The sequence below is a fragment of the Drosophila albomicans genome, chromosome 2R, assembly GCF_009650485.2.
Source record: "Drosophila albomicans strain 15112-1751.03 chromosome 2R, ASM965048v2, whole genome shotgun sequence".
NCBI lineage: Eukaryota > Metazoa > Arthropoda > Insecta > Diptera > Drosophilidae > Drosophila > Drosophila albomicans.
This window is the reverse complement of record NC_047631.2, coordinates 2,689,771-2,709,739: the sequence shown is the minus strand read 5'-3', so window position 1 is coordinate 2,709,739 and position 19,969 is coordinate 2,689,771. Positions and strand designations below refer to the sequence as shown.

General features: G+C 42.2%; 1 protein-coding gene and 1 long non-coding RNA gene across 5 annotated transcripts in view; one reads left to right on the top strand and one right to left on the bottom strand.

Annotated features, from left to right (window-relative positions):
- LOC117576137 (homeobox protein homothorax) overlaps positions 1-19,969 on the top strand; it is a 146,544-nt gene that overhangs the window by 113,462 nt on the left and 13,113 nt on the right. For all 4 annotated transcript variants that reach the window (XM_052007774.1, XM_034260701.2, XM_034260699.2 and 1 more), the window contains 3 exons: positions 4,424-4,519; positions 8,929-8,952; positions 18,694-18,842. In XM_052007774.1, coding sequence (XP_051863734.1) covers positions 4,424-4,519; positions 8,929-8,952; positions 18,694-18,842 — 269 coding nt within the window. The remainder of the gene's footprint in view (positions 1-4,423; positions 4,520-8,928; positions 8,953-18,693; positions 18,843-19,969) is intronic.
- On the bottom strand, positions 10,198-11,268 carry LOC127566138 (uncharacterized). The gene is made up of 3 exons (XR_007955430.1): positions 10,648-11,268; positions 10,425-10,573; positions 10,198-10,349 (listed from the first exon to the last, which is right to left on the bottom strand). It is a non-coding gene; the product is annotated as an uncharacterized LOC127566138 (long non-coding RNA).

Below are 19,969 nucleotides of genomic sequence, written 5' to 3'. Positions count from 1 at the left end.
GTTACAGGGTATGCGAATGAAATAAACAAAAAGTTACGAAAACGTTGCTCTTGCATTTTAGTGCTTAAAAAATGGCGAGCAACAACAGCATATAAAATTCGTTTGTGCACGTGAATAATTACGAAAAAAGCGGCAAAATGTTGCAGACAAATACGAAAAGCAGCAACATGTCCACAGAGCGAGAGGGAGCGAGAGAGAAAGAGATGCACTGAGGAACAAAATGTCAGCTCATTTCAATTCAAAGTTGTAGAGATTTTTTGACCAAATTGCAATTTGAAATACTCTAAATGAAACACGTGAGAAGGAAATAAAGGCTATTAACACTTTTATTTAAATAATAAAAACATTCTATAAGAATTAAATTATAAACTACAAATTCTTAAAAATTGAAAATATAATTTAATAACACTTAAGAATGAACAATTTGAAAATTAATTTTTTGAGACAACATTTGTTGCAATCATTTGATGGCGATTTGCCGTCGGCTCTTGCAACAGATTCTGGCCAAGTTTGTTGGCTTTTTCCGTAATTTTCTCGCCAGACTGCTAAGTAAATTCATAATGCTGGCCACGCCCCCTTTAACTACCCGCTCAACCCCCTCCTCCACCTGTATTCAAAAGTTGGCTCGCATTTCACGCGTTCAACCAATTGGAAAATTTACACGTGCAAAATCATGAAAAATTGCTGCGGTTTTCCTTTCCATTTTCCCCTTTTATTTTCATTCGATATTTGTTGTTGTTGTTGTTGTTGTCGTGTTTTGTACTTTTTACGCTGTTGTTTTTAACGCGCCGCCGTCATTCGAAATTGTTTGGCATAAAATTGGAAAAGCCAACAGATATTTTCTCTGCAACATTTTCATTTAAAGTTTAAAGCTACACACACACACATACAGACAGACAGGCAGACAGAAACTCACACACACACACACACACAGAGATACATTTGAATTTTGCTGTTGCTTTCTTTTATTTGTTGTGTTCATTTTGTGTGTTATTTAAATGTGCACATTGTTGTCGTTTTGTCAATTGTTGTTGTTGTTGTTGTTGTTGTTCTTACTGTTTTTGTTGCTTTGTAATATTTTTAATTTTGCGCAGGCAGCGACATAAATCATTTTGTCGCGCATTGCAAAAATTCCAAAAGAGCAAGGCGAAAAAATTACAAAAATTTTTAAATTAGCTCGCAACACACACACTTACACACACACACACACACACACACATGTGTAGGGAGAAAGATAGAGAAAGACATGAAATGGAAATGGGAATGGGGCATCGGAATGGAAATGGGGCGACTGGGTGGCCAAGTTGGGGGCTGGAATTAAATTTTCATATGAAAAACTCAGAATAAAGCAACAACATTGTTGTTGCCTACTGTGGTGAATGGGCGGGGAGCGTGGGGCGTGGGGCGTGGCGTTGTGGGGCCAAAACAAAGCCAAATAGTAGAAAATTGGAAAGATGAAGTTGATTGTGATAGCAACAATGTTGTGGAACGTAGGGACTGAGCCAAGGAGGCGCTGTGCCGGAGAAGAGGGTGAGGAGGAAGGGTGAGGGGGTGAGTATCCACTAGTGCTGTAAACGAAAAAAGCAATTTTCAATTTTTCTACACAAAAATGCGAGCGACGCTGCTAAAAACTTTGACGACAGACAGCAAAGACGAATGGCCAGGGGAAGAGGAGGGATGTGAGAGAGCAGGAGAGAAAGGGAGAGTGGGTAGGGGGAGGAGTGGGGTGGGGTGGCAGACATTTGCGCCTTACAGTAGTCGCTGGCAAGTGATAAATCATTTCAACTGTCACTTTCGAAGCACAATTTTATCTAAGCACAAACACAGACACACACACACACATACAAACATAGAGAGACAACAGAGAAACAGAAACAGAAACAGAAACAGACGATGGCAATGGGGTTCAATTGTTGTTGTTGTTGTTGTTGTCTGGGGTGGCTTTCACTCCTGCTAAATGTCGAATTGTCGGCAATATGGAAAATTCGATGTTTACACACAGACACACACACACATCTATTAATGTGTGTCACTCGCTGTTATTTTGAATGCATTCGAACTTTGTCCCATTGATAAGAGGAAAACACATTGCACTTCGATGTCGATGCCGATGTCGATGTCGATTTCGATGGTTTCCCCATTTCCCAATTTCTCATTTTCGGCTCTAATCAATGCACAGGCCAAAAGTGTCTAGCGCCATTTATCAGCACTTGAGTGCCAGTGTTGCATAACACGCTGGAAGGGAGTGGGAGAAACTGACTGAGAGTGGGGCGGGGCGGTGCGAGACGGGACGGTATGGGAGTGACTCAAAATAGTTTCACTATAAATAGCGACAGAAAAATGGGGCTAACAAAATGTCGAAGGAGAAAAACCATACAAAAGTATTAGTTATGCTTTTGTTGTTGTTCTCGCTCTCAATATTGTTGTTGCTCCGAGTATGTGAAATTGTGACAAAAACGCGCCGGCTATTTAAAATGTCATAAATTCAACAACAGAAACAGCAACAGCAACAGCGACGACAATGAGAAGCAGGAAACTATTTGGAAAACATTTCTTTATGCTTTTTGGCGCTTGTTAAAGTTGTGGCGCGCACATTTTTGTCAATTTATTGATTTAACATTGCATAATAAACAGAAGCAACAACAGCAACAACAACCACAACAATAACAACAACAGCCAAGTCAGTTCACAAAATCATTAACTTGGCTTTGACATCCACAAACAACAACTACACACACACACATACTTGCAGCAACTGCGAAACGAAAACGAGTCAAAAAAAAACCTTAATATTGACTGGTCGCTTCGTCTCGCAACTCAATTCGCCTTCAATTCGCCTCGCCTCTCACACACACACACACACACGCACACATTCGGCCGAACGTATTTATGAGCGAACACACAGCTAGACAGAGAGGGAGAGATAGCGAGTGCGAGAGCGAGAGCACGCGCGAGAGTTCGTATTTTTGTAGTGCCGTTTCAGTTGCTCAAGTGTGACAGCTGCAGCAGCTAAGCAATGGCGCTGCCTTCTTACGATATAAGCAGCCACAGTGAGCGTGCTCAACTTACGATATGCTTACGATACGACGACGGGGAAATTGCTTGTGAATGCAAGTGTGCGTGTGTGTGTGTGTGTGTTTGTGTATTTGTGTGAGAGCGCTTCAGCGCAGACTGTTTGGCTGCTGTTGACGTCGCTGTCGCTGTCGCTATCGATGTCGATGTCGCCGCCGAAGTTTTCTGCTGCTGTCGTTGCGTAGTTTGTGCCGCTGTCGCCTTTTTATTTTATTTTTTAACTATAAAAACGACAATAAAATTTTTAGTGCAAAGATTTATGTGCGAACAATTTGGATTCGGAGTCTCTGCCGACGCCAACGCCGACGCTAACGTCGATGCTCGACTCAATTAATTTGTTTGATTATGAATTTGCATGGCGCGATCGCAGAAGACAGACGGCAAGCGGCAGTGATTGGACAGGTGCGACAGCTGTGCAATTTAATATGCCATTAATAATGCGATTTTAAAAACTAATTCGCAGTCAAATTGTCAACCCTCGACTGCACTTTGTGGGCATGGCACTGGGCCTGAGAGGGGGTCCAAGTTGGGGGTGAAGTCCATCCCCTTGTGTGCGCCATAAACACCCCACAAAAGCGTCCATAAAACGTGCCCATTACTACCAAGAAAATTGCCCATTAAGAAAACGAAGCAGACGCCTTCATCTTGTTATTCCTGTTGTTGTTCTTGTTGTTGTTGTTGTTGCACTGGCCAAGCTTGAATTTAAATAAAGGTGCGCCGCCCTCGCCAAGTACAAGTTTAAGAATAAGAAGGAGACGGATACGGGGATAAAAACACAAAATAATAGAAATCGCTGCTTGGCACCCCTCGAAATACAAAAAAAAAAACAGAAAAAAAAGAAACGCCTTGCCACTTGGCCCAGTGTCTTCATTGTGCTTTAGAGCCAATAAACCAAATTATTATTAGCGCCATTTTCATTCAGCTCGTTTTCCATGCTTTTTCTCACTTTGTTCTTTAAGGTACTGCGTATTTCATTTAAAGTTTTATGCCCTTAAAGTGGTCATTAGATCGCCTGAGGGGGGGGAAGTGCGGGGTGAACGAGCAAGAGGCTTAACGCGTTCCGCTTGTGGGCGCACCTGTCAGTCAATGTCTCTGTCTCTCTCTCTCTCTATTCCTCCCTCTCTTTTTGGAGGCTTAAGATATTTAACATACTGTCAATATGTTTAAGTTGACAACTGCTTCAAATGTGAATTGAGTTTGTGGCTTTGTTTTGGCCAGCAACACACGGCTTAAGCACTTAAATCGATAAGAGATAGCGACACATTGCTATCTCTCTCTATTTCACTCTATATTTGTTTATATTTACTTTGAATTTGATTTCTAATGTGCGGCTTCTACGTTTCCCTTTCAGGACGATGGTGTCGAAGAGAATGGTCCTCACCTGCCGATGCTCGCAATGCAGACGCCTCGCGGCGATTGTATTCCTCAGTCTTCCTTGGTAGTCCTGGTAAGTATCTCTCTCTTTCTATCTTATACTTTAATTATATATGTGTTATATACATACAGCCAGTTATCGTCGAGCAACTGACGTCAATGTTTCCATTAGATTTCAATGATTTACAATATTGATTTCAGTTTCATTTACAGTGTTCTTTTTTTAGTTTTTTAGGCGGTTAAATAGAAACCTGCCACATGACACTTGCGTAGCATTGTTGTTTCTGTTGTTGTTGTTGTTGTCGTTGTGGTTGTTGCGATTGTGCCTCGACCGACACAAGAGAGATCCGTCGGCCAGATTGTGCCAAAGAGTTAACGTTAATGGCAAACTACTAACAATGGCCGCTGCCTCACGGCCCGGCGCAGTAGGTAATTTCTATAATGATATACGAACTTGCCACAGGCCACAAAAATGCCAAACAAAGGCAGCTAGTCAACCAGTCAGCCATTCAGCCAGAGAGGCAGTTGGCCAACTGGCCAACTGGCTGCCAGCAACAACCTCCACAATATGATGCCGATAATGGCGTTCGCTAAGAGAGCCAATGGATCAGGATCAGATCCAGACAATTCGCTTCTACCATTTACCATTTGCCATTAACCATGGCCAACTTTGTGGCTAAACGCACCACAATAGCACTGGCCAACAAAGTTGTGGCTCAAGACTAAGATTATTTAATGCAATTCATTGATGAAAAGAAAAGATAAAATTCCCAGATTTCTGAGCAGTGAATTCTGCGGGGCGTAGCCAGTCTTGTCAATGGCAATGCGTGCCAATTATGATGCAGCTTTCTTCTAATATTCCACACACTCGCTCCTCGCCCTCTCTCTCTCTCTCTCTCTCTCTCTCTCTCTTTCTTTCTGTTGCAGCTATGTGTATATGCTGTAATCAAAATTCCAAGTGCCAGCAGGTTGCTCACTCGAGCAATTCGTTAAAGTCAATTTGCAAATCATTTTTCCATTGAAACTCAATCTACGTCCACGTGAAAATACCCAAAAGGAATGAAGTCGCGGCTGAGACTCAGATTCTGTCTCAGTCTCAGTCTCAGTCTTTGGCCCAACCTCAAGCGTCTTCTGTCTTCTGTCTCCTGACTCTCTAGTCTTCAGTCTCTTCAGCTTTCAGCTTCACATCCACATCCACAGCTACAGCTAAAGCCACATCCGCGTCGTTGCCTTCTCTGCCGCATTGATAATAATGATTTTCTTTGAAATGCATACTTGAGCTTGGTCTTCGTCTTGGCCTCGTGGCTAAGACTGTGGCTTAAAAGAACTGAAAAAATAACTGACAGACAAGTTTGTGTGTGCTCCGGCTTTGCTGACTCCTTGTCCGTCCGTCCGTCTGTCCGCCAGCTTAGACTTCGATGGCTTCGAACGTGGTGTAATAATACTAAATTGTTGCTGATTATCCTTTTGGCGGTTCGCCTTTAGACAAGTTCTTCGACATCGGCTTCGTCTTCGGCCTCGACTTGGATTCTGTCTACGCTTTTAGCTCTGTTTTTGACTCTGACTCTGACTCTTTTGCATACTGTTGTTCATTCTGTTGTTGGCCTGCAAATGGCGTCACAGTCAAGTGAACAAGAAGCAGCCAGGCAAGCAGAGTGGATCTGCATCTCTATTTTGGCTGGAACTCCGCCTTCGCCTCTGCTGTTGCCCTTGGTGTTCGGTTCAGTGTTTTGGCTTGATTTTGAAAGAAATCAAGCAAAAATCAAAGCCAAAGCCGCCAAGACACAAGCCACTTCAATAGAGTCGAGTCGAGTGGATTCGAGTGGAGTGGAGAACCCAGAACCGAAAGCCGAAAGCCGAGAACGAAGAACCGAGAAGCCTAAGACCACTTCAATGGTCACATAAATAGACTTCGAGTCGCGCGTTTGAGTTTCTGAGTCTTTTGACCAGGCTTTCGGTTCGGCATTGGGAAAATCGTGTGGTCCGATGGCTTTCCTACCATATTCTATACGCTTTTTGGGGTGCTTCATTTTTATGCTTCACTTGGCCGGCTTTGTCGGCACTCGAGATGGAGTTGTGGTCGGAGTTGGAGTACAACTTGAAACACACACACAGACACACACGTTTTTCGCGGAAAATTGTATGTTGCAGTGCTTTGGTAATTACCGTCAAATGACCCAAGTTGCCGGCCGCTGTCAAACGGGAAAATGAAAATGGGAGAAAATGAGAGACTAGGAAAGAAAACGCTGCAGCTGCCAAGCGAAGCGACTTCAAGCAGTCCTTGACAATTGTCAACTTCTCTGGCAGCCTCAAGGCTGAGAGCTTTAACTTTGCCTCAACTTCGCTGTCTGCAAATTAATTGCGCCCAACAACAGCAACAACAACAGCAACAATAACAGCAACAGCAGCCCAGAGAGACCCACAAGTTGTCCAAGTCGTTGGGACCAAACAAATTTTGCATACGAAATGTTATTTACTTTTTGTTATTATTTTGTTTTTTGCCTTTGGTTTTGGATTTTGTGCTTTGCGCTCGGTCGAAGTTAGTCGAAGTTGCACTTTGCATTTTAACAGACGGCGACAACTTCCAGCAAAATCAATTAACAAACAATAAACGTTTGTTGGCCAAGCCAGACACGTATTTTATTTAAGTATCTAGAATATTAAAATGGGATCAGACACGACCAGTTGTTGGTGTTGGTGTTGGTGTCGGTGTCGAAGAAGGGGCAGCAGGAGGAGGGACAGGGACAGCGACAGCGACAGAGACAGTGACAGGGACCAAAATTGAGGCACTGCGTCGGCGACATTCATTGAAACGTTTTTGGAATATTTGAGAGGCTTCAACAACGCGTCAGTTGAGCTGAGTTCAGTTCGGTTCGGTTTGCTTTCTTTAATGCACAACAAACATCAGCCGAAAGATACTTTTTGTAGTTGTTGGCTCGTCTGTCTGTCTGTCTCGGGGTTTGTTGCATTGATGGGCCAACCAACAGCAAGCCGAGCTTAATCTGTCGCAATGCGAGAACCACGAACCACCCAGAGGACCAAGAGACGAAGCGGCCAGCAAGCAGAGAGACCAAGCGACGACCGCCGACAGTCACCGCATCAACTTAAGACGATTATTTATGAACTGCGCACCTCTGGATTGCAATGGAGACAGACAGAGGACAGAGAACAGAGGGCAGAGGGCAGGGGAGAGCGGACTGCAATGTCCGCTGCAGGACACTGACATCCAACTGAAGTTGGTCATCGACACCAAGTGCGAGGAAAGGAAAATGAGGAGGCGAGGCGAGGCGAGGCAAAGCAGCGTCACCTCGATGTGCAGATACATGTGTGTACAATGTTGCAATGCGTGTTCGATGACTTAAATGACATAGCGGCAGATGCCACGCTGCAGTTGTATTTTTGTATTTCTGCAGTTCACAAAACACTCTTAGCCATGTTATTACAAAGTGACTAAACGACTGCTAAAGCATGAAGGCCACCACACAACACACAGCACAGCGCAGAACTCAATCAGCTCAGCTCAGTTCAGATGATTATCTGGCATCTCTTGCTATATTTCTGTTAGTGGAGCTCCCTCGAAATCAGCGACCATAAACTAAACACGAAATGGGCCAATAGCAAATGGCCAATGGCCAATGGCCGGACTTAAAGCCGAAACCAAGCTCTGCTCAGCTCAGCTCAACTAAAAAAATAAGCAACCTTTAAACAGATGAGGTTGCGAGACCTCGAATAGGAATTTGCATAATACCCCGCGGCTGCAAATGGGCTATAAAAGCTGAAAGCAACAGAAAACTGACGGAAAAAAAAACACAAAAAGTTCAGCAATTTGATTTGCGTGTGAAAATGCATAAATAAAAATATGTATTTCAAACAACATTTAAACATCACATGCAAATAGTTGTTGTTTTATTTATTTTGTATTGTATTCACTATTATTTTTGTATTCATTTTTGTTTTTGTTTTTTTTTTTTTTTTTTGTTTTCTTCGCGTCGATTTGCTGCATTTGATTTGCTCCAAATATTTTTGGTTCACACTTCGGCTTGATTCCGGAGGCTCTAAAGTTATTTGATTGATTGCCGGCGAAGCCTGCACAATGCGTGCGAGAGTGTGTGAATATATATCATATTTTTATGGCAACAACAACAGAGACATGTTGTGGTCAAATTCTGCATGAAAATTTAAAAAATGTTGGACTTTGGTTTTGTTTTTTATGTTGTTTGTTTGGAGCCTGTGCCTGGGTATCCACACTATCCACAAAAAAAAGAAGGAAAAATATGAAAAGATTTATTGTGGTTAGGATTTTTGAGGCCTGAGAAATTTTGGAATGCCAACGGATTGAACTTGTTGAGAAAGATAATTCATTTGGTGTTGTGGTTTCTCATCGTATTGAGTTAGGTTCGCGATTGTTTTAAGCTAGTTAATTAAATAAGCGTCATCTCTTAAATGCGATATTAATTTTGTATTTTCTCTCTTCATTTGCAGACAATTTCGGAACGAGTGCAAGTGGTAAGTTTTCTATATATCCTAATTCTATGCTATATAGTATCTGCGATTGACCAATGAAAATCCCCCAGACGCCGTTTCAAAATGGCCAAAAAGAAAAAAGAATGCGAATCTTGTCGAGCAAGAAGAATCTGCAGCATAGCGTAACGATCATTCTCTCTCTCTCTCTCTCGCTCTGTGTGTTTCACACACACGTGTATCTCTCTCGCTTTCTCCCGCATTGTCTGTGCAAGCTAAAAATTGTACGGCTTGTGACTTGCTGGGTGCCTTTTGATGCGCCCTTCATTTAGCATTTGACAGGACCCATAATTATAAACGGGCATAACCCATCATCAGCATCAGCATCAGCATCAACAGCAGCATCAGCAACAGCCAGAGCAACAGCAAGAACAAGGGCAAAGGATGGAACTACAACAAAATGCTGGGGCCATATAAATTTTCTGATTAAGAGCCATCTTATCATTATTATAGACTGTGCGCACGCTCTCGGGCCCTACTCCGGACTCTTCTGCTGACTTTGACTGTGGGCTAGAGAGAATTGGGCGGCATGTGGAGGGTAGAGGTAGGGAAGCCAAAAGGGGGAACGAATAAAATAAAATACCAAAACATACACTCACTCAATGTGTTGTGTGTGCGGGTCTTTTGGCTGTCTCCCCTCCTCACTCACTCACTCACTCACTCTCTTTCTCTCTCTCTCTCGAAGGCATTATAGGGATTTAGTTTTTGGGATTTCGATTTCTCACACAACGCAGTAAACGGGGCGAGCATTCAGCCCAACAGCCGCAGCTACAGCGACCAGAAAAAGAAAGAACGAAATAAGAAATGTGTAGAACATATTGTTGCCTGGGTCTCGTTTCCGAAGATTTCCTGTGAAATACTTTAAGCCCCGGCCCTGGGCATGCCACCGAGAGACCCAACGAACAAGAACAAGAACAAGATTGTGACTGTGACTGCGACTGAGACTGAGACCCGGAATAAGAAGAGAGGCCTGCGGTTCGGTGATTCTGTTCTGTTCAGTTCTGTTCGATTCGGTTTTGGGTTAAGCATACTTGAAATTCTTGTTTCAACTCAGCGGCGAGTGTTGCGTGGAGGGGACTGAGTGAGGGCGGGGGTGCACAGTCGATGGTTGTGTGTGTGTGTGTGTAATTTAATACGCTTTCGAAATTAACAAAAATACATACAACATATTTTTATATATGAGTGTAGATATCTTCAAATGTGTACAAGTCCCGATATGGTTGGTAGGCATGAAAGGTCACAGAGAAAGATTTAAATTTGAAATTAGTATGGCCGCATCGAGCAACATAAATAACACCACACAACAACAGCAATAGCAACAGCAACAACAACATCGACAAGCATGTCTTACAAAGTCTTTGTCGCCGAGAGTCTGGGGGCATCTTTTAGGGAAATATTTCATTATTATTAGACAGTTGCCGAACAGTCGAGCAGCGACTTCTTCTAACGAGACTCACAGGTCATTGATTTGTTTTTTGTTTTTCTTTTTTTGAGATTCCTAAGATCCATCCAATTTTTATTTCATCTCTTCTCTGGCATTATTTTGTTTTTACTTTATTCCGATTGTTTTGATAATTTATGCAGCAGTTGCTTCGCATTATTAACTCTAATTTGCATATCATAGTTTAAAGCAGAACAGACTTATTAATTTATTTTCCATTTCGATTCAATTTTTCTTACTCGTTTTTCTTTGTGATTCATTTCGTTTCTTCTTCCATTTTCTCTCGCTTTTTGTTTTAATTTCTGCTGAGGTTTCTATTCCCTGAAATATAGCTCAAACCTTTGGCGAAAATGTTTTACAATTTGCCGTTGAAAGATTTTCTCATGCCACAATGAGGGGCAACAACACCGAAAAGTGCAGCATGATGAGGTATCGTGTCGTGACTGATGCTTTATAATATCCATGCAGTTAAAAAAGTATTTTCAGTGTATTATTAAAGAAAAGAACACAACAACAGAAGCATACAGTCTCTGTTTTTTTTTGTGGGGTCCGCCTTCAAGTTTTGTTTGCTGCAATTTGGATGTCAAAAATCAACGGCAGACATTTATTTTCGATTTTGCATTTTTTTTTGTGGTAAACGAAATTACACGCTTATGAATTGTTTAATATCATGTTGAAAATAATAATAAGAATTGTGTATGGAAAGACGCCAAATTATTATAATGCGTCATAGATCCCAAATTAATGCGATGTGAAGATAAAAGTCTTCTCTTTTAGTAAATAATTGTTTATGGATTTCTTTAGTATTGTTGTTATCATGCTTGTTGCATTATAGTAGTAATATTTAATATAAGAGAAGTGCCCTCGAAACAAAATACAAATTTGACATCTTAAACTTTTCAAAGTCTCGTCACTGATTGCAATTCACTGTGATTTTTTCAAGATGTCATTCGTAATGTTAGTATATTCTTAAATATACATGTAAGTATATTTTACAATATACCACAGTGAATTGCAAGCAATCATTGTGTTAAACAACACTACACTAAATTAATCGATAAAGATTTCGATGTTTTCAAGCCGATAACTTCCTTTGCGATGCGGTTTATAGTTTCAATTGATTCTAACTCCTTCGAGTGTGATAAGTATGGAATAACTCAGATTGGGTCGCATTTGCAGATCGAGCAGTTCCTTTGCTCGAGGAGACAGAAAGAACACCCAAAAACAAATTAAACGCGACTCCATTAATCTTTAAGCTTGCGAGACGCACATCATCAGGCAGGTTTTGCTCTGTGCAACTCTTGGGGTAGACGGGGGCGGGAGACGCAACTATGTTTGCAGAGTCTTTGGTGGCTCCATAATCATGGTGAGATGCATTTCAACATGTCTCATAAATTCGTGCGGATTGAGCGCACAGCGCAGCGCACAAAAATCTTGTCCAGGCGGTTCGTTCGTCGTCTGCGGATTTGCATAAAGTCCGTGAGCGTTGCCCAGGAGAAGACTGCAACTCACGCACGCAACACGCGAGTGTGTGTGTGTGTGTGTGTGTGAGTTTGAGTGTGCCCATATACATTGTATATGCGTGTTGTGTTGTTGTGTATACTTCTCTGAGTGCGTTCATAAATTTGCCAAATTTGACAATTATGCGCATTAATAATAAATAAAATTGACAATAATTGAATTTGAATAATTTGATTTTGCATATGTGAGCACGAGTAAGTGGAAGAGAGACACACAGAGAGTGACAGTGACTGTTATAAAGACAAAGACAGATATGTACGTGCATATATTGGGATGGGACTGAGGGAGGGGACGACACTGGGAGGGCTTCATACGATACATATGGCTAATCTGCATATAAGGCGGTTGCTCTGACAGCCTTTTATTCTGGCTGCTGTTGTTGCTGGTGTTTTTTTTTTTTTTTTTTTTTTGGTGGTAGGCGTGAAAACATGTGTTGAGCTTGTTTTTTTGTTTTTCGTTTTTTTTTTCATTGTTGCTGTTGCCATTTACGCTCGGAATTTTAATAAACTTTTGAGCACTTTGGGCAGCAATGTTTTTTTTTGTGAGTTTGCTGCAGTTTTTTGTGCGAATTTTGTTCAAGCAAAAAAGTTAACAACAGCCTCAGCCTGAGAACCGATGCCGAAAGTACAAGGCGACCAACCAATCTCAGCGGACCGCAAAAATCCGTATAAAAATAATGAGGCATGAACATGTTGCAGCATCCAACCGACAGCGGCAGCGGCAACTGCAACAGCAAGCAATGCTATTATTATTATTATTATTATATTTTTTGTTGGCAGGAAAACAATGCAATTGACGCTGTTGTTGTTGTTCGGCCACAGACTCGGCTCAAAATATTGCAGGGGATCACACAAATCTGCCATAAAAAATACATGCGCATATAGAAATAAGAGAGTGTGTCAGTGTGTGTGTTAACTGGTCAAGCGAAGAGAAAAAAAGCTAAAGCCGCTTTTGTGTTAATACTTCAAAAAGTTTCTTTCTTTTCGTTTTCTCTCACTCGCTCTCTCTCTCTATCTCCATCTCTATCTCTTGGTGTCTCGGTTATTGCAGCCTCCGCTTGACGGCGATTGGCAAGCACAAAAAAATGGCTATATATGAGTTGGGCTCTTATTGACTTGTTGCCGCTTTATGGCGTTGCCCGATTGGTGATCCATCATCATTCTAAGGCCAGCACATAATTTGCAGGTTTTCCGCACATGAAAATCGTTTGGGAAATTGGGCACATTTAAGTGAGTGCCCATGGAAAATAATGGCGGTTGAAAAGTCATCTATTGAAGACGAACCTTGAAGAGCCTGGGAAAGAGTTGAAGTTTCAGTTTGCCAAGAAATATTAATCTATGCTACAAGTCAATTGTTTCTAAGCCCCATTGGCCTCATCAATTGCAGCGCAGTCATAAAATAAAAAATAAATAAATATGAAAAACAAGCTGACAATGTTGCCCATCAATTATTCAGGCGCCGTGCAAATTTTCAACATTTAATTAAGTCATATGGCAAACACTTTAAGCTTTATTAATTTGCCGATCGTATAAAAGTAATAGCTTTTTATAATTGTCGTCACTCACTCTCCACTCTCCACTCCACTGCACTCAGTTCGTGAGATGTGCGACAAATCCGAGCGAGCAAAGTGTCGGGAAATTAATTGTCGATGTTTATCATTCGCGTAATATTCAATAAACTTTTCATAAGCAATGAAAAGCGCTTGGCTTAAAGCAGCGCAGGCGCATAAATCATTCCCCAGACAGCAGCGACTCGATGTAGTGTGTGTGTGTGTGTGTGTTCGTGTGTGAGTGTGTGCTTAACTTGGCTAATAAGCGAGATCAGGCCAACACAGAAGCAACACCTTGGAGGTCTCACTTGGCTAGCGAAGCCAAGTGGTTCTTGTTGTTATTGTTGTTTAGCCACCCACTTGAACAAACCTTAACAACAACAACAATGACATCGAAGACGCCCCTTTTTAAAGCTTTTGTCATGCGTGAGCTGGCCGCGTCTTAGCTTGAAGTGGGCAAGCCGAGATCTGGTCTGCGGACTCTCTTGGGTCTTGGCAGCTTCTTGGCAGCTGCTTTTTGTGCCCACACTTGAGGGCACATGGGGTGCCCTCAAGTGTTTGCATTTCTCGACTGTTGAACGCTGAATGCTGAATGCTGAACACTGAATGCTGCAGCGCTTCTTCCGTGGCTCCGTGTGACAAAAGTAGCTAGGATGCCACCCAAGGCGTTGACTGCTGATTTCTCTCTTGACATGTTTTCAATTCAATTAAACGACTCGAGGCACGTCTCGCAAAAGCCGCAAGTCAATTGCCGCCCGCCCGAGTTTACGAAAGCCGCTGCTGTTTATTATTATAAAAAGCAAAACTCAATTAGTTCCATCCCTAGCCAAATGCTGCTCGCATTCTGAGCTTAAGCAGACTTCCGCCATGTTCTCTGTTCAGTGTTCAGTCTTCAGTGTTCCATTGGAAAATGATTGACAGACGATTGGCATGATTTTGTATAAACAAAAATGCGAGGCGAAGGCGCAAAAATTTATCGCATCGCACCTCGCGTGAAAATGGAAAGTTTTTCGTGTTACTTTTCATTTTGTGTGAAGCACAGCTAGGAAAAAAGTTTATTTAAAAACTAATTGAAAACTGCTTGGCTGTCTGTTTCTCGTTGTTGTTGTTTCTGTTGTTGTTGCCACGGTTCGTTTCAGCTATGCTTCCCCTTGCCACAGTCAAGTGTTATGCGTCTTTAGGCCAAAGAGTGAAAAACAAAAACACCAACACAACATTTTTGTATTTGTATTTTTCTTTTTTGATTTTCATTTCGATTTTTTTCGTATTGTTGTCTATTTGAAAAGCAATTTGTTTGTTTTTCTTCTGCCTCGTCGAACAGTTTGTAAAAGTGCATTTTGTTAATGAAATGTATAAATGCATTTATCGCATATAGTTATTCGATTTATTTTCTTCTGGCTTCTGCTTCGATTTGTTCACATTATGCGACCATTTGTTTCACATTTAACATGCTCAAAACTGTCAAATAAAAATGCACATACCAGATATATATGGAAGAGTTTTTGTTTAATAAAATAAACTCGGAAGAATGTCACCTCTTAAAGTGTTTTCAATTGCAGTCGTATTATGCTTTGTGGCCCAGAGTTAAATCACAGGCTTGTCAAGTGGAATCTCTTAGCAAATGGTCAACAGTCTTGCATTAAACCTATTCACAATATTTATACGCAGTCGACATGCAACTTTGTTAGACTTCTAGTCCAAGATGGGTTCCTCCTTTCTCCTAGCTCTGGGTTTAAGGGGCGACAGCTGTGAATGTGGGTGGTTTTCCTGCTTTCTCTGTGTGTGTGTGTGTGTGTGTGTGTGTGTGTGTGTGTGTGTGTGTTTGTGTGTGTGTGTAAGAAAAGCCAGCAGGAAACTAAAAATGTTTTGTATGTCCGTATAAAGGAAAAATCGCAAAATTTACTGCAAATTGGAATTTTGCGCAATTGTAGAAAAAATGTGGCAAGCAGAGCAACCAAGCAACCAACCAATGGCAACTGTAGCTAACGTTTTCTCTCTTTGTCGTGAGGTGGGGGACGTGGAAGGGGGAAGGGGAGCGGAAGAACTTGGGGTATTTGCTGGCAATAATAACAACATACGTCTGTCTGTCTCTCTGTCAGTCTGTCTGGGCCAAAGACGCTCTGGCTCCTGCATCCTTTGTACTGGACTCTTCTTGCTGATGCCAATGCTATGGCTGTTGCTATTGCTGTTGCTGTTGCTGTTGCCGCCATTTTAAGCCAATAATAAATAAAAATGCTTGTTACAGCACCACCCCAAACTTCATCTGCAGCTCGAACTCCTTCCGTCTCCTATCTATCTGCGGGTGAACCACCCAACTTGCCACCCGCTACGAAAATTGCGATGGCTGCGAATTTATTTCCCCAACACAAACTTATGAAGGAGTCGTGATGGGATGATGGGGGGATGGGGGATGGGGCAGATGATGTTGCCATAAAGTCGCCAAAGTTATAGTGAAAATTAATTAAGTTTTGCGCTGCGCTTAACAATTCAATTAAAAAATGCTCGTCGCTTATCGTCGCGCATAGTAAGTACTACAACCAAAAGCACTTTGGATTGGATTGCGTTGTATTGAAATGCGTTGTGTTCCCTCCTACCTCCTCATACCTACTCCCACCCCCCAAACCCCTCCATCATCATCGTCATGCCTGACCGATATGCTCTCAATCTCTGTTACACGAGTGTGCCGCCGCCGTTCAAGTGCCACAAGTGCTTTTGCACATCGTTATTATAACAATAATAAGCAGCGAGCAACGGAGCAACAAGAGCAACAAGAGCCACAACTAAGCGGCTCTGGGCAGAGATTAATTGTGTGTTTTGGTTTGCCAGATCCCTGCCACGAAGTGAATGTAAAATTGGAGCACACTGCCAAAGAAATGACTTCGTTTGGAAACTCGAGAGTGGAGAGTCTTTGGCGCAAAGTGCAATCCACTTGAAGGAATTTACATATCAGCAGCAGATACCGACGGCACCATCGCAGCCTCCTCACTCAACCACAGAGAGAGGAGGAGAGTGGTGACTTCTCCTCTTTCTGCAGCAGACTCCACCTCCGTATCTGACGTTGCCTCAATGTTGCAGCCAAATGCATTAATCAATTTCATGTTTTCTTAAGCGCGCGCCCGGGCGCGATTTGAGTGCTCCGCCTGCTCCCCGTCAGCCTCAGCCTCCCCTTCTCCCTACCGTCTTCTGCCTGCTGCCTGCTGTCTTCTGTCTGCCGGCTGCATCTGGGGACGCTTTACGTATGAGTGGAATAATCAATTTCGAGGATCATAAACAACTTTTAATGAAGTTGTTAAGTGCCAGCAGCTAGTTGCTCAATGCTCCTCAGCCTAAAGTGCAGTCACAATCGCAGTTCGATAAGCGAACCGCCAAACCAAAGACTGCATCCATAATGGACTCGAGCTCTTCACATCTGAATGCTCTCTCTCTCTCTCTGTCTCTCTATCTACGGTTAAAGCAGAGCTAAAGAACCATCACCATCACATTCACGCATTTCCATAATTGCTAAATTATGCAGACTCCATGCCAGGGCCACAAGTGGACAACGCATCTCTAAGCTCAATAAAAAGCCCAAGACCAAGACGTAGACGAAGACCAACAAGTGCTTACTTTTTGGGCAACTTCTTTTGTTTTCGCCTGGTTTTCCTTTTTATTTTAATTTCTACTCTTTCTGGTAAATTAATTTTACAACTCTGAAGTGTGATGTGCGTCGGGCACATCGACTCCAACACATCGTTTGGCAGCTCGAAGAGAGTGATTTGAATCTGCAGAGCACTCTGAGTTCGTTGCTATTGTCACGCTGCTGGATTTATTTTTATGGTCATGTTTAGAGAATCAGGCAAGCAACCAGTCGACTAACAACAGACCAGCAGACCACTCAGCGAACGTCTCCATCGGCGACTAAATTAATCAAAACGAACTTCCGGTTTACGCAAAATGGCGTGAAGTCTGCCACCAACAATGCGCATGTGTGTGTGTGTGTGTGTTTGGGGCATGTGCTACTGTGAAATTTTTCAGCGGTGTTGAAAATTAATGAATGAGTTAACTGAAAAATTAATGAAAAGCGGGCGCAAAAAGCAAATGCCAAGCGAAAGCAACAACAGAAGAGTGATTGGTGAGGGGATTGGAAGGGGCCATAGGTAAAGGTGTTGTGCAAAAGATAAAGCAGGGAAAATTTATGAAACAAACCCATCGAGAGGAACTCGCTGCTATAGCTTCTCCAAGTTAGACATTCATAGACGCACTATGTTTGGTGTTGAGAAATATTTGTTTTGGCACACTGTGCAGAGTGGAAAGGAGGAAGGTAAAGAAGCGGGGGGAAGGGAAGTGGGTACAAGCGTGAAATTATGCAATATTAGGGCAGTGTTGCTAGTCGTAGATTGGGAATTTAGAGCTGGTTTATTTTGTTTGCATGTGCTCAGCCATTTGGGGCTTCCTGTTTGAGATGGCCAAGAAGAAATTGGAAAGGGGAACCCAAAGGCAAAGGCGAAGGCAAAAGCATTTGAGTTACTTAAGTGTAACTAAAACTTTAAGTAAACACACAAATAACATACTTAATATTAAACAAAAATATACAAAATCATCGCGCTTCATGATAATGATTGATGATGATGACGATGATGATGATGCTTTGGATGCCATGAACGGAAATGCTCTAGAAAAAGGCTGTGAGAATGGAAGTGGAACTATGAGTTGGGGTTGCTTTGACTTGTTTCCCAAGCAAACAATAGATAAAAGCTATACAAAATTTAAATTAACCAAAAATTATGCATGAACATTACCAAAAGCCAGAGGGGGAGGGGCAAAGCCAAAGGCATAGAGACTACGTATGACAAATATTAATTTTGTTTATAAACCACAAGCAAGGAGATAGATGGAGCAGGCAGGAGACTCTGTCTCTTGTCTCTTGTCTCTTGCACTGACCTGGCTTGTCTTAAATGGCAACCACAAACAATGTCATTCATACGATTATCATTATGTTTAAGCAGCAGCAGCAACAGCAGCAGCCCAGAGTTAAGTAAAGTTATTTTATGCCCACTTGACAAACAGTCATAAACCAGAATAACAATCACAACAGCAACAACAACAACAACAACTTGTACTTTTAGACATAATGAGTACACAGATGCGATGCCTAGAAGAAGTGCTTAGTACCTAGTGCTGTGACAATATTGACTTAGACCACAAACTGAACTTGAATTTTCTCCGTTTTCCACAGGTGATGCAAGCAACGCCAGCATAGGAAGCGGCGAGGGAACCGGCGAGGAGGACGACGATGCGAGCGGCAAAAAGAACCAAAAGAAACGTGGCATTTTCCCAAAAGTTGCAACAAACATATTGAGAGCGTGGCTGTTTCAGCATTTAACGGTAAGTCTCTATCACAATCGCAATCTCGATTAAACCATTTAAAATCAACACAATTATTGGGGAAGCGCGATAAGCGCTTAGCCTGGCCCACATTTTGGTTTTGGCCAATTCGGTTTTAGTTGGCAGCTCGATAAGATTAGCGACAGCCAACCAAAGTATCAGTTATCGAGGGGCATGTGGGCGTGGCCACAGTATCTGTAAAACAATGCAAATAATAAGAGCACAACTCGGTATCGGTATCGGTATCTTGAAGAGAGATAGAGCGAGTCTACTACAAGATAAGATACTCGCTTAGAAGATGCGAAACAGTGAGTCAACTACGCAGTTAAGGTTTATATTTTATAGTGTCATACACTTGGGATACGGACGACTAAATCGGTAATGCCGAATGCTGTGCTTGGGCAACCATTTAGACCAGTTTCGTCTCTGGCTTATTGCCCGGTCAACGCGTCCAATTAGATTTCCATTTGGCCCATCAAAGTGCTCAGATAAATGGCATTTCGACTGTCCCAAATACAATAAAAACAAATTGCAACTGGCAAGCAAATACTAGATACCTAAACCAAACAGTCAAATCAAAGTTCAAACTGTTTGCAGGAAGTCCTGAGAATACGGAATACAAAATACTCGTAAACAGATTTGTTATGCGCCACTTTATGTTAAGCAGACTCGTAAAGGATTGTCCAGCACATCCCAAATAAAAAAAGGGAAAAATAAAACTATAAGATTTTATGCGCAACGGTCAAGCGGCTGTTAAGGAAGTTCAAACTGCGGGGCTACGTTTGGGCCATTAGCCACTTTTTTGTAGTCTCTTTTGCTGGCCAGAAGTTGCGGCTACTGCTGCGTATGTAAAATGATAAAAATCTAATGGAATTTTCTAAATGTGAGCGAGTGTTTGCAAGTATTTCAGTGTGTGTGTGTTATGGAGGGGGGTGGGGGAGGGGAGAATACCTAACGACCAGGCGTCTGCAGTGACCAAGACCTCAGGCTCAGGCTTAGCCTCAGATTCCAAGTGAAGGCGATAAGCAAACAAATCGGAAATTAAAGTTGAAGCTGCCGCTGTTGGAATGTTTATCTGGCTTGGTTTCTGAATGTGTCTGTGGCGCAGTTTTAAAATAGCCAAGCTG